The sequence below is a fragment of the Coregonus clupeaformis genome, unplaced genomic scaffold (genome assembly GCF_020615455.1).
Source record: "Coregonus clupeaformis isolate EN_2021a unplaced genomic scaffold, ASM2061545v1 scaf0169, whole genome shotgun sequence".
Lineage (NCBI taxonomy): Eukaryota > Metazoa > Chordata > Actinopteri > Salmoniformes > Salmonidae > Coregonus > Coregonus clupeaformis.
In genome coordinates, this window is record NW_025533624.1 from 488892 (window position 1) to 512428 (window position 23537).

General features: G+C 46.1%; 2 protein-coding genes across 10 annotated transcripts; both read left to right on the forward strand.

Moving 5' to 3' along the window:
• Positions 1–4116: 4116 nt before the first annotated feature.
• On the forward strand, positions 4117–15545 carry LOC121551215 (zinc finger protein 420-like). Of its 9 annotated transcripts, XM_045213893.1 has the most exons (12): positions 5906–5997; positions 6373–6492; positions 10046–10103; positions 10255–10340; positions 11086–11288; positions 11541–11633; positions 11744–11839; positions 11987–12097; positions 12262–12379; positions 12489–13137; positions 13238–13296; positions 13529–15545. In XM_045213893.1, exons 3-12 carry the CDS (start codon positions 10075–10077, stop codon positions 15043–15045), a joined length of 2961 nt encoding a protein of 986 aa, XP_045069828.1. In that variant the 5' UTR covers positions 5906–5997; positions 6373–6492; positions 10046–10074; the 3' UTR covers positions 15046–15545. The 9 variants fall into 9 exon arrangements, with proteins under 9 accessions (XP_041719704.2, XP_041719712.2, XP_041719719.2 ...); XM_041863829.2 differs by lacking the exons at positions 5906–5997; positions 6373–6492 and adding an exon at positions 9170–9730; XM_045213894.1 differs by lacking the exons at positions 5906–5997; positions 6373–6492; positions 10255–10340 and adding an exon at positions 9170–9730.
• Positions 15546–15684: 139 nt separating this feature from the next.
• On the forward strand, positions 15685–22637 carry LOC121551248 (zinc finger protein 135). Its single transcript, XM_041863818.2, has 9 exons — positions 15685–15990; positions 17493–17689; positions 18442–18540; positions 18682–18777; positions 18903–19013; positions 19172–19295; positions 19405–20551; positions 21006–21058; positions 21226–22637. Exons 1-9 carry the CDS (start codon positions 15957–15959, stop codon positions 22473–22475), a joined length of 3111 nt encoding a protein of 1036 aa, XP_041719752.1. The 5' UTR covers positions 15685–15956; the 3' UTR covers positions 22476–22637.
• Positions 22638–23537: the final 900 nt, after the last annotated feature.

A 23537-nucleotide genomic window follows, 5' to 3' on the forward strand; every position in this document is an offset into this window, starting at 1 on the left:
GTGGTCAAAGTTTGAGCGACTGCGGCTGGCTGATGGCGTGTTACAGCGGGCATGGAAGGAGTCAGCTACGGGGGAGGAGAGGTGGCAGGTGGTGGTCCCAAAAGCATTGCGGGAGGCTGTGCTCCAGAGTACTCATGGGGGGTGGGGACTGGACACTTTGGGGTCACAAAAACACTGCGCCGCCTCCGTCAGGGCTTTTACTGGGGGCAGCACAAGAGGGATGTGGAAGACTTTTGCCGCCGCTGTGACAACTGCACAGCGAGAAAGGGCCCCCCAGGCCGCTCTCATGCTCAGCTCCAACAGTTCCCAGTGGGGGCTCCCATGGAGAGGGTGGGAGTGGATGTAGTTGGGCCGTTCCCACCACAGACAGTGGAAACCGCTGGGTGCTCACGGCCATGGACTATTTCACAAAATGGCCCGAGGCCTATGCTCTGCCTGACCAGGAGGCAGAGACCATCGTCGACGCCCTGACAGCGGGGATGTTCAGCAGGTTTGGAGCTGCAGAGTCCATCCACAGCGACCAAGGCAGAAACTTTGAGTCCCGTGTGTTCGCCACCATGTGTGAGAGGCTGGGTATGCACAAGACCCGCACTTACTCCTCTCCATCCTCAAAGTGATGGCCTTGTGGAGCGCTTCAACAAAACGCTTGGACAGCAGCTGGCCATCGTCTCTTCCAAACACCAGCGTGACTGGGACAAGCACCTGCCTATGGTCCTCATGGCATGCCGCTCCGCTGTCCAAGACTCCACCTCCTGCACGCCTGCCCTCCTCATGCTGGGGAGAGAGATCCGTACCCCTGCGGAGATGGCGTTTGGTCGGCCCCTGGATAGCCCTCATGTTTCCCGGGGCCGGAGTATGCCCGGAGACTCCAGGACCGCCTGGAGACAGCCCACACCTTCGCCAGAGAGCAGCTGCTGAATGCAGGTGTGAGGCAGAAGAGGAACTATGACGTGCACACCCGGGGAAGGCACTTTGTGGCTGGGGGAGCTGGTCTGGGTCTACAGCCCGCTAAGGAAAAAAGGCAGATGCCCCAAGTTGGACAGTCACTGGGTGGGACCCTGCAGTGTCCTGGAGAGGGTAGGGGAGGTTGTTTACCGGGTGCAGCTTCCTCCCAGGGGGAGAAAGGTGACACTGCACCGGGACAGGTTAGCCCCATATAGAGGGGCCTCTTCTCCCCAAACCCCAGGAACCCCCACAATTCCCCGCTCTGGCAATGACATTCTCCAGGCACCCACCCCCAGGTGCCGCAGACAAGGCTCCAGACAGCCCACTCCCCCTGTGTCACCGCGTGGTTCCCCAGAGCCACGGACTGTATTACCCGTTCCCGCTTCCTTGTCCCCCCATGTCCTTGCCTTCATCCCCTGGTTCCCAGAGGGGCACTCTGCGGCCATCACAGCCACGCAGGCAAAGGAGACCTCCGGGTCGCTTCAGAGACTTTGTTTGTTCCCTCGGGGACGAGGGACTTTGTGGTGGGGGGGGCTGTGTAGCGACCCGCACAGACAGCTGTGTGTTATGTGTTAGGCTAGTAGATGGTTGTGTTGTACCTACCAGTACCCAGTGTTCGCGGGGTCCGACATGTCAATCAACCTGCTATCTGCCAATCACGGGAATGCCTGGAATGTTCTGATGCCGGGCATCCTGGCGGTTGGCGGAGTGGCGTGGAGGGGGGTTGGGCAGGGGGATGGAGCATTGGAAGTTAAGACCAGGTTTAGCCTTTGTTCTCTCTCTTTTTTTTACGTCTGGGCTTCACAAGAGAAGGTCACGATTGGCTTGTGGGTTATCTTTCATTTATTTGGCGTGGGCTACGGCCAAACAGTAGCCTGTGTAAAGTTGGTTTAATAAACCGTCCATTCGTAAACTCAATCCTCTGTCTGGACAGTTGTTCTTTTATGATCTAGTCAGGTCATTACAATATATTTAGTTTATCTGGTGCTTCTCTCTTCAGTTTTCAGTTGGCTTTCTCATTAATTCACTCACTGACTAGGCAGGCTAGCGCGAGAGCCAGGCAAGCGCTAGAGTGAAGCAACCACTAGAGCGAGCGGCTCCCTCTGCGGGCCGAAACAAACACGAGGCCCCTTGACTATAAATACTGTATATTATTACAAAATGCCAAAGATTCCGCTACCATATATCTCACTTTCTCCCACGTTTCAGGTTGGCAACACAGGGAACCCAAACATGAGCAAAAAACGGTACTATTAATACAAAAAGTATTACCCTTTTTCACAGCAACTACACTGCTCAGAAAAATAAAGGGAACACTTAAACAACACAATGTAACTCCAAGTCAATCACACTTCTGTGAAATCAAACTGTCCACTTAGGAAGCAACACTGATTGACAATAAATTTCACATGCTGTTGTGCAAATGGAATAGACAACAGGCGGAAATTATAGGCAATTAGCAAGACACCCCCAATAAAGGACTGGTTTTGCAGGTGGTGACCACAGACCACTTCTCAGTTCCTATGCTTCCTGGCGGATGTTTTGGTCACTTTTGAATGCTGGCGGTGCTTTCACTCTAGTGGTAGCATGAGACGGAGTCTACAACCCACACAAGTGGCTCAGGTAGTGCAGCTCATCCAGGATGGCACATCAATGCGAGCTGTGGCAAGAAGGTTTGCTGTGTCTGTCAGCGTAGTGTCCAGAGCATGGAGGCGCTACCAGGAGACAGGCCAGTACATCAGGAGACGTGGAGGAGGCCGTAGGAGGGCAACAACCCAGCAGCAGGACTGCTACCTCCGCCTTTGTGCAAGGAGGAGCACTGCTAGAGCCCTGCAAAATGACCTCCAGCAGGCCACAAATGTGCATGTGTCTGCTCAAACGGTCAGAAACAGACTCCATGAGGGTGGTATGAGGACCCGACGTCCACAGGTGGGGGTTGTGCTTACAGCCCAACACCGTGCAGGACGTTTGGCATTTGCCAGAGAATACCAAGATTGGCAAATTCGCCACTGGCGCCCTGTGCTCTTCACAGATGAAAGCAGGTTCACACTGAGCACATGTGACAGACGTGACAGAGTCTGGAGACGCCGTGGAGAACGTTCTGCTGCCTGCAACATCCTCCAGCATGACAGGTTTGGCGGTGGGTCAGTCATGGTGTGGGGTGGCATTTCTTTGGGGGGCCGCATAGCCCTCCATGTGCTCGCCAGAGGTAGCCTGACTGCCATTAGGTACCGAGATGAGATCCTCAGACCCCTTGTGAGACCATATGCTGGTGCGGTTGGCCCTGGGTTCCTCCTAATGCAAGACAATGCTAGACCTCATGTGGCTGGAGTGTGTCAGCAGTTCCTGCAAGAGGAAGGCATTGATGCTATGGACTGGCCCGCCCGTTCCCCAGACCTGAATCCAATTGAGCACATCTGGGACATCATGTCTCGCTCCATCCACCAACGCCACGTTGCACCACAGACTGTCCAGGAGTTGGCGGATGCTTTAGTCCAGGTCTGGGAGGAGATCCCTCAGGAGACCATCCGCCACCTCATCAGGAGCATGCCCAGGCGTTGTAGGGAGGTCATACAGGCACGTGGAGGCCACACACACTACTGAGCCTCATTGTGACTTGTTTTAAGGACATTACATCAAAGTTGGATAGCCTGTAGTGTGGTTTGCCACTTTAATTTTGAGGGTGACTCCAAATCCAGACCTCCATGGGTTGATAAATTTGATTTCCATTGATAGTTTTTGTGTGATTTTGTTGTCAGCACATTCAACTATGTAAAGAAAAAAGTATTCAATAATATTATTTCATTCATTCAGATCTAGGATGTGTTATTTTAGTGTTCCCTTTATTTTTTTGAGCAGTGTATTTGTTTTTCTGTGATTGCTGAACTTTTAATGGAGAATGCACTCATCATTTCTATGGTTACATTTATTTTATTTTTGTAACCTTTATTTTAATATTGTATTAAACGTGCTGTAGATTATTATTTTGTGTCATTTGAATTAAATTGACCTTTTTGGCAACAGCAGAGAGGAGTTTATTGCATTATATTAGCATCTGTGATATGATTCACTGATTACTAGAGACGATATAGCGTTTACCATGATCGTAACTTTTATTCTGAAGGCGAATATAAACCGGAACTAATGTTTTTTAAGCGACTTCCTGCAATATGAGAAAACAAATCTACTAGGGGGAAGAAGGAAAAACACGTCCTGGTAAACAGATATTTCAGCCAAATAAATAAATGATTGCTTGGGTTAAGTTTAGGACGTCCCTGTGATCGAACATCATGGATTATTGGAACTTGACGGAGCCGGTGGTGAATACGGGTAAGTTTATAGTTCTCGCAGGGAACTGATTGGAAGCTTCCACCAGACAGAAGCAGAGCAGGCATGGGTGCCAGCTAGCAAGCCAACTTTCCAATCGTAGCCCTCTAGCTAGCTACTTATGAAATAAAATAAATAAATTGGTCATTTAGCAGACGCTCTTATCCAGAGCGACTTACAGGAGCAATTAGGGTTAAGTGCCTTGCTCAAGTGCACATCGACAGATTTTTCACCTAGTCGGCTCGGGGATTAGAACCAGCGACCTTTCGGTTACTGGCACAACGCTCTTACCCACTAAGCTACCACTAAGCTACCTGATGTAACTATGTATGGTATCAATGTTTATTCCCGTTTATGATCGCTTTTATGTTATCTGCATTCAGACATAATCTACTTGCATGCAATGCGTAGTTAACTATAGCAAGTTGTATCAATGTTATAATCTAGTCATAGCCTAGCTATTTGTGTGCTGATGTTTGGCCCAGTCAATGCAGCTGCTTACTGCCTGCGATATGTTCATTCATAGGTTTATCTTTTCCTCTACCTGCCCTGCGCCTGTTCATCCCACCGCTGCGGCTGTTTTCTGCAGCGATGTGGCAAGTGGCCCAAAGAGGGGATATAATGGACTATGGGAAGCTGGAAGAGTTTGTGACATTTGTTACAGAGACGGTTCCAGAGCTGCTCAGTTTCAGACAGAGAACCCAGCTCATTGTGGGCTTACGAGCAAAGGTGAGAGAGAGAGGTGATTATTATTTGCAGTAACTTTGACTCTGAACCTGATGTCATAGCAGCTAAGGACCAGGAATGAAGAACACTAAATCTATATATCCAGATCCCTTTGTCCTGTGACTTGAAAAGTACATGGTTTATTTAGTAATGAGTTGTAAGGAATAATAATAATAATAATATGCCATTTAGCATAAATTTTTACGTATATGGGTGGTCCCGGGGATCGAACCCACTACCCTGGCGTTACAAGCGCCATGCTCTACCAATTGAGCTACAGAGGACCACAATGATATTTTTGTCATGAAACAACAGGGAAGGGAATATTTTAAGAGAAAGGTTAGGCCAAGTTGTTTACCCATCAGTGTTCTTGTAGGAATTATCTATGGGCATTTTCCCCAGTTGGTTTTGGAGTTGTGCCGCACGGAGCAGACAGCAGAACTTCAGAGCCATCTGGACAGGATCCACGCTGTAAGATCACATCCGGGGGATGCAGACGTGAGTCTTAAGATATTCCTCAATCCTCTGTAACGATGTTCTCTCACTCAAGATCTTGTGGTTATTTCCCCAGTCTTGTTGCGCAGAAGTGGACGCCTCTGAATCAAATTTCTTTGCACTGGTACAAACTCTTATCCAAAACCCAGTTGAGAGGGAACATTTCTTCCAGGTCAGTATTATGGTTTTGTTGGTTCAGTTAAACACCAAAGTTTGAACAAAACAGATTAAACCAGTAATATCTAGGCTACATTTTCTCTTTTTGACGTTTTTGTAATAATAAACCTATCGCTTCATGCTCTTAGAATTTTATTTTGAAGATTAAATGTAGCCTATGTGCAAAGTAGCCCGCCAAATAATTGATCCCCCTTTCTTTTCCATGTCTCCCATTAGGAAGTGTTTCCTGTAGAGTATGGCCCCAAGTATGAGTCTGCACTGCAAGGATTAATGTGGGCGTTTCTCTCCAGGCTGGAGCAGCTCCTTCCAGTACCAGACCTCAAACAGGTGCTCATGCAGAACCTCATCATTAGACCACTCCTGGGACCATTATCATTAATGTGTACCATAAGCATGAGCTTGTGAATAAAGTAGGCTTATTTGAATGTTTGCATCAGCATGAACATGTGCATAAAGAATGTGTGCATCTTTCTTTCATGTCATAATGTCCACGTTGAATTAACATGCTGACACATCTCATGTGGAACACTGCAACACTCTTCACAAAATGTTACATTGGTTACTCAGTATATGTATTCGAATTGATGAGACATCTTGGAGCATTTTATTTAAGATAATGGGCATTTAGAATGTTTTGTTTAAGAACAACTGGACAGGTTGATGCATATTTATATGAATGTGTGTTCCCCATCCCATAGACAGTGTCTTGGCTCAATGCTGCACCCTCTGTCTTGGAAGAGTGTGTCAACTCTGTAGCTCAACCTCTGCAGTTGAAGACTTTACTGCAACATCATAGACAACTAGGATATTTGGACACCAATGGTAAGCCACTTCTTCTTTTTTCTTTTTTTTATCCAGAATTAGTAAAGGAGGTATGCAAATTGTTACTTTGAATGATTCAAGGAAATGCTTTTAGGATTGTAACATTCCCCATTTATTCATATCATCCCAGAGGTTTATATTTAAAAAACTGTAATTGTCTCCTTCCACCTCTCAATCAGCAACTTCTTCCTCCTCTGTTGGCGACTACATCTTCTCCTCTCTGTCCCTCACTCCGGTAGTAGTGACGGCCACTAGAAAGACAGAAACAGAGATCCAATCAGAGTTGATGGATGGCTGTATGGACCCAGCCATGTATGGTGAAGAGATGGAAACAGAGTCTGTAGTAGTGACAGAGTATGCAGAAGTGGAGCTGGGGACCAGTACGTACACCAGTGAGGAAAGGGAGCTTAGTATAGAGAAGACTGGGTCACAGCACCAAAGAGACCGTCAGGCTGAATTGTATGGGAAAAAGAGGGAGATGGTAGCCATGCCAAGCGAGAAAGACCATCAAGAGGGGGAAGTGGAGGTTATTTGTGAGGAAGTGGGGCATTTTAACAGAGACGCTGAGCTTGTTTCAGAGGAAACCAGTGCCATGAACACAGAGGTAGACGTTTTCTGCGCAGAGGTGGGGGATGTGTGTGTGGATCTGGAGTCAATAAATAGAGAGGTGGAAATTATTTATGAGGTGGAGCATGTTGAAAATGTCAATCCTGAACATCAGGAGTTAGTTGAGCCTATATGTGCAGAGAATACAATTGACAGACCGTCCACCCACAAAGAAAACCTAAATGAAGAGAAGGGGGTCACAGAGGAGGGGATTGAGAAGGATGAGCAGGAGAGAAATGAAGCTGGTTATGTCCCCCAAACTGACACGGACCAAGGAAGTTCCAAATGTACACCACAAGAAGTAATGAACCAGTCTGAACTGGTCACTTCCTGTCTGCACCAAAAACCCACATTAGGGTTCCAGAGACTGGACTTCAGTGCCTTGCCACTCCCAATGTCCTCACCCTCTCAACCAATGAGAAGAAACACAAGGCTGCAGATGAAGAATGTGGGATCAAAAGGATCCAATGGAGGGCAGCTCAAGGCATTGGAGGAGGAGGCTAATGGGACCTGGGCCGGCCCTTTATACCTGCCTCCAGAGCCAAGGTAAGAATGCGGGGTGGGAGGGGACTTAAGGTTTTAAAGCAATTTCACCATTTACTTTAAAGGACCACAACGGAAATAAGTCATTGACTTCATTGTGTTATCCCTGTCTAGTTTTTAAAATCTCTGTCCTTTAAAAAAAAAAAAAAAATGTTTTACTTACAAATAAAATCAATCAATCAAGTGCAGTGTCATTGGACATCAATTGTGCTTTATCGCTATCATTAGGGAAGACTCTGAAGACCTCAGCGCCACTTCTGACAGCTCCCCAATGAATGGAAATACAGGTTTGCAATGTTATATCAAGTTTTCTATGGCACTTGGTATCAATAATGTAAGTGTAGGCACACTTGGATATCATTAGAATTTTCTGAATGTTGAATCATTTTAAATGACTAGATTTGGCAATGTTGAATATGGTCCAGATGCCTGACTCAGAATATGTTGGATTATAATTATTGATTACTGTTCCCCTGCAGGTGGGACGGTGGAGGCTCCCTCTCTAGTCTTCGCCTGCTCTCAGTGCTCTTTTACCCACGCCGACAAGGTGACCCTCCGGCAGCACCTTAAAGAGCTTCACCCAGAGGAGTACAGAAGGCTGCTGGTTGCTGGAGGAAATGAAACAGAAACACCTCCAGGGTCTTCCAACAGCACCCCTCTGAACCCATGTCTCTCAGACATTCCCCACACACTGGGGAAGTCTGGCAAACATACACCATGCTCCAAAACATGCTCTGTGTGTGGAAAGACCTTCTCTCGAGCGACAGATATGAGGAGACACCAGAGATCCCACACTGGGGAGCGGCCTTATGAGTGCACCCAATGTGGGAAAACGTTCCAGTACTCCTTCGACTTGAAAAGACACCAGCAAAAAGGCCTAGGGTCAAGGCCGTTCCAGTGCTGTGCGTGTGGGGAGGGCTTCGATCGGGAGGAAGATCTAAATATGCACTGCAGAGTGAATCATTCAGCAGAGTCCCCAATCTCTGATGATGACGTTGGGATCAAGTTAAACCTCCCAGCAGGCCTTGAGAGTGACCAGTGTCCCAGCGAAGAAGGTCAACACAAATGTCCAGAATGTGACATGTCTTTCAGTCAGATGTCCCAAATGAAGCGACACCAGCTGATTCACTCCGACAGTGACCCGCTCCGGTGCAACCAGTGTTTGAAGAAATGCCCAAACTCTGATGCCCTCACAAGACACATGCAAATTCACAATGGAGCTCGACCATTCCAGTGCTCTATGTGCAAAATTAACTTCACGCAGCTAGTTTGTCTTAGGCAACACTACTTGAATACTCATAAGGAAGAGGGTTCATTTCTGTGTTCCCATTGTCCTAAAAGTTTCTCAAGGCTATCGAACTTGATCAAACACCAGAGAACTCATACAGGTGAGCGGCCCTACCAGTGCTCTCACTGTCCAAAGAGATTCACACAACTACAGATCTTGACTAGACATGAGAGAATTCACACAGGAGAGAGACCATTTCTTTGCCCTGATTGTGGAAAAAAGTTTTCTGTCCTCTGGTGAATTGTCAAAACACCTTCAGTGTCACTCAGAGGAGAGACCCTTCCCTTGTCTCGAGTGTGGAAAGACTTTCAAGGCCAATCGGTTTTTAAAGAAACACTTACAGACTCATACAGGGGATCGTCCTTTCCCCTGCTCCCAGTGTGGGAAGAGATTTTCCAAGTCGACTGATCTGACCAGGCATAATCGCATACATACAGGGGAGAGGCCACATACGTGCTCTCAGTGCGGTAAAAGTTTCTTAACTTACTCCGAAGTGGTGAAACATCAGCGGTACCACACTGGAGAACGACCATTCAAATGTGCGCAGTGTGGGAAAAGTTTTACCCAGTCCTGCTATCTTACAGTACATCAGCGGATACACACAGGAGAGAAGCCCTACTCTTGCAGCGTGTGTGGAAATCGCTATAACAGCACCACTCCACTGAAGAGACACATGCTCAGCCACACGGGAGAGAAGCCATACGTGTGTACTGAATGTGGGAAGGCTTACAACAGATTGCATCTTCTGCGGACACACCAGCGAACTCATGCAGCAGTTGAGGCTGTTTGTTGAGGATATTGGTGTGTCATTTGCTATTCATATGTTGTAGTGTCTTTGGTGGATCATTCTTTTTTTTTTATGAAAGTAAAACAGGACCTTTGTATTAGAGGCCTGTAACAAGAGTTGAGCCTGATAATGTGAATTGTTAATTCTGTCCCGCTGTGCTTACTACATACGCCCTCAATTAAAACGAAACATTGGAATTTGGTTATGTATTTTTGAGATGTGCTTTTTGCTGTCAGGAATCATACATCAAAGGGCATATTATTTTATTTAGATTACTTACCTTGTTTTGATATTAAAAAGAGTGAAGTATTGCGCACCTTCCTTTGCAGAATGAAGAGGACAGTTGCTACCGGCACACATGACATTGGGGCTGGTTGTTGAGGAGAGGTGAGTGTCAGGCTTCTACTGCACGTTCAAAGCTGAGGGGAAATATGTATTCTCAAATGTAGGTTTGAGTGTTGTCTTTATGGCTGATATACATAATATTAATCAATCTCCTATCTCGGTCAATAGACAATACAGTATTTCCTTTTCTAAGGGACCCCTTTTGGCTCATCAGCACCCCCAGAGGCAACACTTCTGTATGTTTAACAGAGTATTCCTTATTAAAAGAGAAGAGAAAAGGTAATAAAAGTAGCGTTGCTTATTTTTGTCTTGCAGTAGGCTACAATATGTTTCAAAACGAAGTCAACTAAAATCTAACACATCAGAGCCATGTCAGTATGAACGTAGGCAGGCAGCTTGGAGGGCCACTTCTAATCTACGACTTTTATTTTGGAAAAGGTACAGGCGGAAAGAAAATTATTAGTCTTCAGCCTTGGGTACCGGAAGTTTTGGGGAAGTAGATCGATGTTACTTCGCTCGTTAGGGAGCAGTCAAATAATTTTGTTTTCACATTATTCTGCGCTTTTACATAAGTACATTTATAGCCATGGATACATGTGGACTATCTAAAGACATCAATGGTGTGTAAGAAAATAAGTTGTTATAGCTACCTTGCTAGCTAATATCTGCAGAACTAATATCAAAAGCCCCATGGAAAAATGAGATAGCTAGCTATCAGTTGATGGCTAAAATCGGTTGCTGTGACTGCATTGTTAAGCTAAGTGTGCTTAATCTAACTAGCTATCAATTTAAAATAAAGACAATGTGAATAGTACAAAGTTATTGCTTAATGCAAATTAATCCTGACAAAGGCGAATGTCTGATGCTTTTATTTTATGGAGCCCCATCCTGTAATGACTGGATGAGAAATGCATGCCCGCCATCATTAGCTGACAGACATAATTATGTACTACCACTGTGTATATTTCGAACAGTGTTCCGACTTCTGATTGAATGTTTGTCAATTTGTACATCTACATTTCAGATCCAGTTCTCAGTCTTTCTTCTCTGCACCTCCTGGTTCCACCCTTGCGGCTCCTGTCTGCTGCCATGTGGCAGGTGGCTCAGCAAAGAGATGTGAGGCACTATGAGAAGCTGGAGGAGTTTGTGACTCTGGTGACAGAGGCCATTCCAGAGCTGCTGAGCCACAGACATAGAGCCCAGCTCATTCTGGGTCTGAGAGCAAGGGTGAGAGACCAGTCAGGGGGCATAGTTATTCAGTTGGGTGGAGAGCCCTGAAAGGCGCAAATTATATATATTGAATAGAAGAGAATTTCCTATGATGAGTAGAGAATTGGGTCTGTTCTATACATTATGTAACTGTCTGCGATCCTATGAATAGTTCTCCCCACCTGAGTTGATTGAAAGATAACAATTACGGTTTTTCCAGCTAAAGGTTTGTACCACAGTTAATACTTGTTTCTACTGGGTGTGATTCAGCTTGTTCTGGAGCTGTGCCGAGGCCCTGCTGACCCTCAAACCATCCAACCTTACCTGGACAGAATGCCCACTGTTACTCCAGGATGCACAGGAGTAAGTGGGCTACAGTCCTTTTAGAACAGAACTTGGCTGTTTTCCAAGTGGATTTGAGTGCACACAGCCACAATGTGATGATATGATTGTATTTGTTTACTGTCTTGCAGTACAGAGATGCAGAGGTGGAAGCATCTGAATCCAATTTTGTGATGCTTGTCCAATCCCTGCTAAAGGACCCAGTCGAGAGGGAGTGCTTCTTTCAGGTAATTTTACACTCGGTACACCAAGGTTTCGCTGAAAACAATGGGAGTGTCTCACGCCCGGCAAACGTTACTCGTCCTTCAAGAAAAAAAGTACTTGAAGTTACAATCCATCGCCTTGCCTTCATTTAAATAATCTTACTCCAACAGGAGGTGTTCCCGGAACAATATGGCCAACATTATGACACAGCGGTGCAGACGTTAACATGGGAGTTCCTCTCCAGACTGGAACAACTGTTTCCAGTACCAGACCTCAAGCAGGTATTGAGCATTATGGCATATATAGCTTTTGGCAATGTAGCCTTTCTGATATAGGATGTAGCATAAATCTAGCACAGGTTAGGAATAGTACATTTTGGGAAGGCAAGTCTTTAGGCTACATTGACTGAACATAAAATGCATTTCTAAAATGCATTCCCTTTCAGACTGCGACATGGCTCAGCTCTGCCCCTTCAGTCCTGGAGGAGTGTGTGCAGTCTACCCCAGAGAATCTGAACCTCATTCTCCAGCACCATAAGAGTTTTGGACATTTAAAAGTATCTTGTAAGTCTCCTGTAATGATTACCAAATCATGATGCAACGTTTTGTAGCACAGTACGGTTTCCAACTCACAGGTCTTTTTATGACAAAGTTCTTGTTTTCTCTCGTTTAGCTGCTCTCTCCTCCATGGGCGACAGCATCCTCTCCTCTCTGTCCACCCCTAAAATGGTGGTCATCACTGAGCCGACCACTTTTGTCATCCGGTCAGAGTCATCACATAACTCTGCAGACGTGCTGGGCCCCATGTCTTTAGAGGACACTGATGCTGTAGTAGTAACTGTTTACACTGAAGTGGAGGTTGGAACAGAGGTTGAAGAAGAGATTGTAGAGACAATGAACGAGGAATACGTACCGTCGAACACCTCTCCACTGCGGGAGGAGGTGGTTGAACTTAAAGCTGAGGATATGAATCTGGAGATGACCGTCGTTGAACAATTTGACTACGTGGGGGAGGAGATGAGTGCAGCTGAGGAAGAGATGGACACAGCGAGTGTTCCGGTGGAGCAAGCAGATGAAGCCGTTAATATCAGTGAAGACATTAGAACTGCGACAGAGACTGTAGCAGTCAAAAAGGATGTCCAAGATGATCAGGATGGCCAATCGGAGACTGTGAATGTATGTGTGAACCAGGAAGGGAAGGACACGTCCCATGGGGTCACCTTTCAAACCCAACAACCTGCGTCGTCAAATGTGAGGCGGTCTACACGGCTGCAGTCGAAGACACCAAGAAATTGGCGGAGGAAAGGGAACACAGAGAACAAGTATGAGTGATGATTAGAGATTAGGAGTGCTGTCATTTAACAAAGAATCAGCCATTTTGTCATCAAATTAGTGATATTTTTGTGTTGTTTTTAATCACAGGAACAATGGTGAGGCCTCAAGCGTGGATTACGTCATTTTACCCAAGGGAAGAGAAGCCGGTAATAATGAGCTCTCCAACTATTCAGGGAAATGGTTTATACATATTTACAGTAGGAAAAACTGAGGGACCAAAATTTGCTAAAGACATTAATGGTTTGTAAGAGATGTATTGTATATCTACAGGTCTTTCATTCTGTGGTCTCTCAACAACTTATTTTTCAATGAGCATACCTTATATTTCATTCCCAAGTCATGCAAATAAAACATGCCTTGTCTGACTTCTGTCTCCAGGTGAATCTGACAAGGTGACCCTCTTTACCTGCCCCAAGTGTGCCTACCACAGTCTGGAGGAAACGAGCCTTCACCTCCACATGCAAAGCATTCACACAGAGGAGTACAACAAGTTCAATGCGTCTGGGAAAAACAGAGCAGAGGTTTCACCATGTCCTGACAACACTGACCAGATATTCACATCAATCAAACCTCTCCTTTCTTCAAACCCCTTAATAACCGAAAACTCTGAGAATCAAACAGATAATGCTGGGACTCGCACCAAAGCAAAAGGCTACCATAAGTCCCACACATGCGCCACGTGCGGTAGGATTTTCACTCGCTCGTCAGATGTGAGGAGACACCAGCTCACCCACACGGGTGAGAGACCCTTCCACTGCTCTCAATGCGACAGGACCTTCCAGCACTCGTGGGACCTGACCAAGCATGAGAAGAAACATGGTGGGACATCCATCTCTTTCCCCTGCCAGCAGTGCGGGAGCTCCTTTGCCAACCTCCGCTCTCTGACAGCCCACCACAGAAGTTCCCACCTGGGCGAGAGCGACCTGCCCCACCTCTGCTCAATCTGTGGCAAGAGCTTCCCCTCCTCCTCGGAGCTGCTGGAGCACAGGAAGAGCCACGGGACCAGCCTCCAGTACATCTGCCAGCCGTGTGGTGAAAGCTTCCACTCCCTGCTGGCTCGCTCCCAACACCGGCAGACCCACCTGGTAAAGCGGCAGTTCAAGTGCCCCCACTGCGACAAGAGCTATACACGCAAAGCTGATGTGAAGAGGCACATGTTCACCCACAGCGGCGAGCGACCGCACCAGTGCAACCAGTGTGGGAGGTGCTTTTCCTTCCTCTTCCTGCTCAAGAAACACCAAATAGTTCACACGGGCGAGAGACCTTTCCAGTGCTCCCACTGTCCCAAGAGGTTCACATTGATATCCATCCTGAGCAGACATGAGAGAATGCACACCGGGGAAAGACCCTTCCTCTGCTCTGTGTGTGGGAAGAGCTTTCTGTCCCAGGGGGAGCTGTCCAAGCACCACCGCTCCCACACTGATGAGAGACCGTACGCTTGCAATCAGTGTGACAAGAGGTTTAAGAGCAAAAAATCCCAACAGGAACATATCATATCCCACACCGGCGTGCGCCCTTACCCCTGCTCTTATTGTGGGAAAGGATTCACCAAACCATACGCTCTGACCAGGCACCATCTCATACATACAGGGGAAAGACCATTTTCCTGCACCCACTGTGGGAAGACATTTCTCACCCCCGCAGAAGTACAACTACACATGCGCATTCACACAGGGGAACGCCCTTATCCCTGCCCTGATTGTCAGCTGAAGTTTAGGAGTTCGTCAGACTTGGCACGACACAAACGCTTTCATACAGGGGTGCAGACATTTGTCTGTAACCAGTGTATGAAAAACTTTCCCACCTCATCCAAACTGAAGAAACACATGGAGAACCATTCAGGGACAGAGGCTGTCCAGAGATCAGACTTTGGAGAAAATTCCAACCAAGCGTGAATTAAGTGCAGTAGCACATTGGCAAAAATTGTAGACACTATTAAAGCAAATTTGCCTTCACAGCAATTATATGCTACAATGTCTCTGTAAAGGATGATATTTCAACACCATTAGATCTCTAAAACTATAAGATATATTTTCAGTCTGGCTCATGGCCATTGAAATATAGCTGTCAATTATAATGTTGTGTCTGATCAAAGTGAGTAGCAACTCAATCATGTCCTTGACTTATTTTATTGTAAAACTATTCATGCTCAGCATCTTGAATGCAACAGTTTTAAACGGTAAAATCAGTGCTGTGATCATCAAATTAGTAGTCAGTCATTTGCTGGTCTATTGGACGCGCTGGTAAATTAAAATGTTTGTCAATAACTTTTGAAGAATGTCAGAGGAGTAAAATGTTCTGTTACGTTATTGAACCAGCCTTAGGTGGATTAGGTCGATGCCAACTTGTCTCCTTGTCTTGACAGTTTCCAGCACAATAAATGTATTTTGTTCTACTTTGTAGCCCTCCCTTTCTCGCTCTCGGACACACATACCAGTAATTAAAATGAGGGGGGGGGCAGGAAGAGGCCCATGTAGTGAAAACAATTGCTTTAGGCATAAAATCTGTTGGATGCGGATTTAATAATTCCTTGGTGATGAACTATCTGCTGCATTTCCGATGACAGGTCCCGTTGTGACGCGAGGTAATCACTTCCGGATTGCTTGCTTTTCCTTCTTGGCTACAAGCATATTACTAACTCATATACAATCAAATTAGTGAAACATTCGTAGACAAAGCAAACTTATTGTACACAACATTATTTGCTACAGTCTGTCGCGTTCAGGAAGCAACCGATGCATTAAATCCCGTCGTCTAACGGAATCCTCTTTTGCAACAACGGTCAGGATTTGGCCCACGCTACAAAATGGACTCGGAAATTTCGCCAGCGGACAATGCAGGTAGGCTATTTCTAATAAATGACCATGCAAATATGCCAGCCGCTGAATATACTATTTTTGCTACTTGAGTTATTTAGAGCTATGTTCACAGCTTGTTTGCAGTCAAAAAGTCCACAGAACGGAGACCAGCAGTATTCGTATATTTCTCCAACATTTAATATTTGCTCCACTGAATATGCCCCAGTACCCATACTTTAGATGGTTAAGCTACATTCAATTACACAATACTGTTGTGAAACGTTATTTAACAGTTTAAGATAATGCACTAGCTATGTTGCAGATTGATTTCAAAATCGTTTTCAATGTTCTTTTGAAATACTCTTTCCAAGCCAATGAAGATAAACTATATGACCAAAAGTATGTGGACACCTGCTCGTAGAACGTCTCGTGACAAAATCATGGGCATTAATATGGAGTTGGTCCCCCCCTTTGCTGCTATAACAGCCTCCACTCTTCTGTTAAGGCTTTCCACTAGATGTTGAAAAATTGCTGCAGGGACTTGCTTCCATTCAGCCACAAGAGCATTAGTGAGGTCGTGCACTGATGTTGGGCGATTAGGCCTGGCTCACAGTCAGCATTCCAATTCATCCCAAAGGTGTTCGATGGGGTTGAGGTCAGGGCTCTGTGCAGGCCAGTCAAGTTCTTCCACACCGATCTCGACAAACCATTTCTGCATGGATCTCGTTTTGTGCATGGGGCATTGTCATGCTGAAACAGGAAAGGGCCTTCCCCAAACTGTTGCCACAAAGTTGGAAGCACAGAATCGTCTTGAATGTCATTGTTTGCTGTAGTGTTAAGATTTCCTTCACTGGAACTAAGGGGCCTAGCCCGAACCATGAAAAACAGCCCCAGACCATTATTCCTCCTTCACCAAACTTTACAGTTGGCATTATGCATTGGGGCAGATATAGTTCTCCTGGCATGCGTCATTCATCACTCCAGAGAACGCGTTTCCACTGCTCCATAGTCCAATGGCGGCAAGCTTTACACCACTCCAGCCGACGCTTGGCATTGCGCATGGTGACTTTAGACGAACAGTTATTGTGCTGACGTTGCTTCCAGAGGCAGTCTGGAACTCGGTAGTGAGTGTTGCAACCGAGGACAGACGATTTTTACGCGCTTCAGAACTCGGCCGTCCCTTTCTGTGAGCTTGTGTGGCCTACCACTCCTAAACGTTTCCACTTTACAATAAGAGCACTTACAGTTGACTGGGGCATCTCTAGCAGGGCAAACATTTTGACGAACTGACTTGTTGGAAAGGTGGCATCCCATAACCGTGCCAGGTTGAAAGTCACTGAGCTCATCAGTAAGGCCATTCTACTGCCAATGTTTGTCTATAGAGATTGCATGGCTGTGTGCTCGATTTTATACACCTGTCAGCAACGGGTGTGGCTGAAATAGCCGAATCCACTCATGTCCAAATACTTTTGTATATACAGTGTATGTGTTTGACGTTCTGGCTAACTTGCACCTTTATTATTCATTTTTCCATGCTGTTTTAGGTCTCCCTCTCCTCTCCCTCCGCCTCTTGGTTCCACCCCTTCAGCTTATGTCAGCATCCATATGGCAGGTGGTGCAACAGCGAGATGTCATGAATTATGCAATGCTGGCAGAGTTTGTCTCCCTGGTGACTGAGATGGTCCCTGAGCTGCTGATCTATAGGCACAGGGCCCAACTTATTTTGGGATTGCGCGCAAGGGTGAGTGTTACAACCCTAATGAGTGAGCGTAAAGGCATAGATAGAGGCCTGATGTATTCGGATCCCTTTTAGAATCCAAGCATGGAAGATTTAGTCTCGTCTCTAACGTGAAGGCACAATAATTTCAAAACAGTCCCATTACAAGTCAGAATGTTGAATAAACTTCATTTGGACATACTTTACCTGTTGTCTGCTGATTTTATCCTTATGTCAGAGGTAATCTGAGACAAAATATCCACAGGGAAGTGTTATTAGCCCGACTTTCAGTGCTCTGGTCTGTATATGTTTCCAATACTAATGCAATTCGCATGCGACGTAAACACTTGCACAATATGTAAACAATGGACAAGCGTTACGGAACCACAGACCAAACGTTGACAATTTTAAATTTGCAGTAAATTGCAAGCACTTCCAGCTGATTGCGAGGGGACCTGCTTCGGTGGAAAACATTAGGTTACGTTCATCTATTGTTTACAAATTGTGCAATGCGTCAGGAGATAGAAAATACAAACCGTGGACATTTGAGCTCCATTTCCTACCGCCAAAAGGACCAACAGCACGGACAACCGGTAAAGGAAGTGTAAATATAATTGTATTCAACATTCTGGCTTGTAGAGACTATTGCGTCTTTTTTTTTTAGGGCGACATTTTTCAGACTGAAAAGCCATGGGGCTAACTATGGTAACAGTCTGGCATATTATAACTATATATCACTCAATGAATAACGGTGCATGGGGTGTGTGTTATTGCAGCACATTCTGGAGTTGTGTCGCGGTGAGCATCCAGTAGAACCTCAGGTCATCTTAACCCACCTGTACATGATTCAACCACTTACCCCCTACAGTAATGATGTAAGTTGATCTTCAATGAATACCTTCTTCCAGGAAGAGTAGACTGGAAGAACTGTGGAGTTAAATGCACTGCTACAGATAAACTATATGGTGGACAAATGTGTCCTTATTTGATGTATCCTTATTTGATGTATCCTACAGGTAAGTGACACAGAGGTGGAGTCATCAGAGACTCATTTTCTGGAGCTGGTCCAGACCCTGCTTAAAGACCCTGATGAGAGAGAGTATTTTTTCACAGTGAGACTGCACAGAACACCTCCTCTTGCATTGGATTTACAGGTCAATGAAGTAGTGTTTTGCATTGCATTTACCTGTCAATGAAATAAAGTGGAGTGGTTTTCTTCCTCATCTGTGTCCCTCAGGAGATATTCCCAGTGGAGTATGGACAACAATATGACATCGAGCTGCAGACTCTACTGTGGGAGTTCCTGTCCAGATTGGTCCAGCTGTTACCAACTCCTGACCTTGCACAGGTGAGGAAAATAATACCTTCTATTCACATTGTGGTGAAAACACCTACTGTTTAATAATAATACTAATTGCACAATACCAGGTTAATTAAACTGTGTAGGGAACCATGCGAAGTGTAATATTCAGTAGATACATATCTATTATTTTATCTATCCCCCAGACAATGGCATGGCTCGGTACTGCCCCCTCAGTCTTGGATGATTGTGCCCATGTTGTATCTCATCCAGCGGATCTGAAGAGTCTGCTCCAGCACCATAAACGTTGTGGACATTTGGAGCAACATGGTGGGTGACACGTAGCAAATGTATGCATCATATTTTAAAACACAAGAAACTGCACATGGCATTCATCCAAATGGATTGACTTTAATTGGAGCATCCTCTCGTTGAACAGTACCCCCCTGCGCCATGGGCGACTGCATCCTGTCCTCTCTCTCCATCCCTCCCCACAGTAGAACAGTGATCAGCACTGAGCAGACCACCTGTGACAACCAGTCAGAACCCTCGCAGGAGTTTGTGGAAGACACTAGCCCAGTGCTTTCGGTGGATGACCTCCAGGTGGAAATTGTAACTCTGACCGGTTACGCAGAGGTTGAATTGGGTTTGTGTCAGGAGGAGGTGGAGGAGGTGAGGAATGGGAACGATGATGAAGGGCAGACCATGGAGGACAAGGAAGAAGAAACGTCCGCTGAAGAAGTGGAGGAAGAGGAGAGGGTGATGGAGGACCATGGTGAGGGGGGCTTGGAGAGCGACTCGCATCTAGACGAAGCCGAGGATGACCCAGCATCCTCCCAACACCAAACATCCTCTGGGCCCCACATCTGCTCAGTCTGTGAGAAGAGCTTCAAGTTTGCCTCTGCACTAATAGCCCATCAGGTCATCCATACAGGAGAGCGCCCATATGTGTGCCATCTGTGTGGTCGGTGTTTCTCCTTCAGGCAGTCTCTGGACAGGCACAAACAGACGCATAAGGACGGGCGCGTTTACGACTGCTTGATCTGTGGGGAGACCTTTCAGTCCTTGTCAGCCCGCACAGAGCACAAGAAGAGTCATATGGAGCAAGGTGCTTACCAGTGCTCACAGTGCCACAGGAAGTTCAGCTGGGCGTCGGCCATGGTGAGACACCTGAAGGCTCATACAGAGGGCGCTGGGGTCAAAACCCAGGAACTTACAAAAAGCCTAAAGTCGGAGAAAGAGGATATAGGGATTGAAGAGATTGTAAGAGAGGTGGCTGTTGAAACCCCTGAGGATGGAGGGAAATCCCCTCACAATCCACAGGAAGGAGAGGGTCACAATCAACAGGAAGGAGATGGTCAGTCTAGTCAATCCACTTCATCTGAGCCTGCTGTGTTGGTGCCTGGACTTCTGGACAAGGTCGTAACACTTGTCAAGGTCCGTACCAGTGGTAGGAAAACGAGACCGACCTTGAAGGTGCAGATGGTGAACCTGCAGAAGCTCAAGGGAAAGGTTGCCACCCCAAAGAGGAGGACGGGTGGAAGCTTGATGAACCCCCAGGGTTTCACACCATTGCCTTTTAAGAGGTAAAGTAGATGGATGCAGACAGTTTAAGGTTAAATAACATGTTTTGTATTTTAAGTGAAAAATAAGATGTAAGTTAACTGTCATCACATGTTATTAATGCTCCAGGAGGGCAATTACATGGTAACAGAGTGACACTGAGACATTGATTTTTCACTTTAAAATGTATGTCAAACAAAAACCAAAGTTTGGTAACAGAATGACGGCACGAACAGCACAAACTGTGATTCTGTTACCAAACTTTGGTTTTTGTTTGACATACATTTTTAAGTGAAAAATCAGTCTCAGTGTCACTCCGCACTGTTCTTCAATAAATGTATTTTTGTGCATAGAGTTGGTTTGTTTAACTTTGCAATCATTGTTTTTTGTTTGACATTTTAAAGTGAAAAATCTGAGTCTCTTGTGTCACTCTGTTACCGTGGAATTGCCCTCTACCTTCTTGTTTATCTTCAACAGTGAGGAACACTCCTATGGCTCACCAGTGGTCTCAACAAAGGAAGGAGATACAGGTGCATGTATTACCTTATTAGTTTTGCACAAGTGTGTAATTGTTTGGTCTGTTGAGTGGTTACCCACATGTATTATTTTATTGTTACATACATTGCTTAAATAATAGTTTGTATCCTGCCCTAACTGAATCCATCAGGTTTTCACTTCTACTTTGTTGCTCCTTCAGGATGGTGTGCGTTCTCATGTCCTGAATGCTCATTCGTCCACTCAGATGAGGCGTCCGTCCAGCAGCACATTGAGACGGACCACTCGGGGGAAGTGCAGGAAGACTCTCAGTCCGCTCCGCACCTAACAGGCCAAGCTGGACACTATGATTGCCCAGACTGTAACAGCAGCTACAAGTTTCAGTCCTTACTGAAATACCATCGGCGCGTCCACACCGGCGAGCGCCCATACGTGTGCCCTCAGTGCGGACGGCGCTTCTCCTTCAAGCAGTCACTGGAGAGGCACAAACAGACACACAAGGATGGGTGTAAGCATGACTGTCTGATCTGTGGGCAGAACTTCAAGTCCTTGTCAGCATACACAGAGCACAGGAAGAACCACATGGAGAACGGTGTGTATCGGTGTTCTGAATGCGACAGGAGGTTCTCCTGGAAGTCTGCACTAGTGAGACACCTCCGGACTCACACGGCGAACGCCACCGAGGCTGAGCTGTCTTACAAATGCACCAGGTGTGACTTGGGATTCAGCAGTAGTACGTACCTTAACAGGCACCTGCTCACACACCAAGAGGAGAGGTTGCACGTCTGCAGCTGTGGCAAGACCTTTGCCTACAAGGCTGCTCTGACCGCGCACCAGCGCACCCACCTGAAAGAGAGGCCACACCAGTGCAAGCAGTGTGGGAAGGGTTTCCTCTACAAGGGAGGGCTGTTGAGTCACATGAAGATCCACTCCGAAGAAATGCCTTTCATGTGCTCATTCTGCGGGAAGAGCTTCAAGAGGGAGAGGAACATGAAGAAACACGAGCGCTGCCACACCAGGGAGAACGTGTTCAGCTGCTCCCAGTGCGATAAGACCTTTGTGTACAAGGCCACACTGACCAGACACGAGCTAACCCACTCGGGGGAGAGACCGTTCCTGTGCGCCGACTGTGGCAAAGGGTTCTTCTCCCACGCGGAGCTTCTGAAGCATGAGCGCTTCCACACAGGCCACAAGCCTTTCCAGTGCTCTCACTGTGGGAAGCAATTCACCCAGTCCTGCTACCTGACCATTCACCTGCGCTACCACACAGGGGTACGGCCTTACTCCTGCACCCATTGTGACAAGAGCTTTCTCAGCGCCAACCGTCTAAAGAGACACCTGAGAACCCACACAGGAGAGAAACCCTACCTGTGTTCAGAGTGTGGGAAAGGGTTCAAACAGTCATATCACCTCAAGGTGCACCAGCAGACTCATGCCACTAAGATTTGCTGAGGCATGTTTGTGTCTCTGTCCAGACTTAAGTAAAATGATTTGGTAGAATGTAATGGTGAGTCAGCTATCCACTGTGTAGGCAACCACGAGGGTTAAAATATATATACTGAACAAAAATATAAACGCAACAATTTCAACGATTTTAGTGACTACAGTTCATGTAAGGAAAACAGTCAATTGAAATAAATTCATTAGGCTGTAATCTATAGATTTTACATGAATGGGCAGGGGCGCAGCCATGGGTGGGCTTGGAAGGGCAAAGGCCCACCCACTTGGGGGCCAGGCCCAACTACTGGGGAGCCAGGCCCAGCCAGTCAGAATGAGTTTTTCCTACAAAAAGGCTTTATTACTGACAGAAATACTCCTCAGTTTCATCAGCCGTCTGTGTCGCTGGTCTCAGACAATCTCGCAGGTGAAAAAGCCGGATGTGGAGGTCCTGGGCTGGTGTGGTTACACATGGTTTGTGGTTGTGAGGTCGGTTGGATGTACTGCCAAATTCTCTAAAATGACATTGGCTTATGGTAGAGAAATGAACATTAAATTCTCTGCCAACAGCTCTGGTTGACATTCCTGCAGTCAGCATGCCAATTGCACACTCCCTCAACTTGAGACATCTGTGGCATTGTGTTGTGTGACAAAACTGCACAGTTTAGAGTGGCCTTTATTGTCCCCAGCACAAGTTGCACCTGTGTAATGATCATGCTGTTTAATCTGCTTCTTGATATGCCATACCTGTCAGGTGGATAGATTATCTTGGCAAAGGAGAAATGCTCACTAACAGAGCTGTAAACAAATTTGTGCACAAAATTAAGAGAAATAAGCTTTTTGTGAGTATGAAACAATTCGGGGATCTTTTATTTCAGCTCTTGAAACATGGGACCAACACTTTGCATTTTTGTTCAGTAGGTTAGTGATCATAATTCGTGATCATAATTCCTAATCTAAGGATTCATGAAATGCATTTGAATTCTTTACAGCTTCCTCAGCTGAAATGATCATAGAAATACTGTCATTGTTACTCATCTCAAAGCACATTTTTAAAACATTTTTAGTCATTTAGCA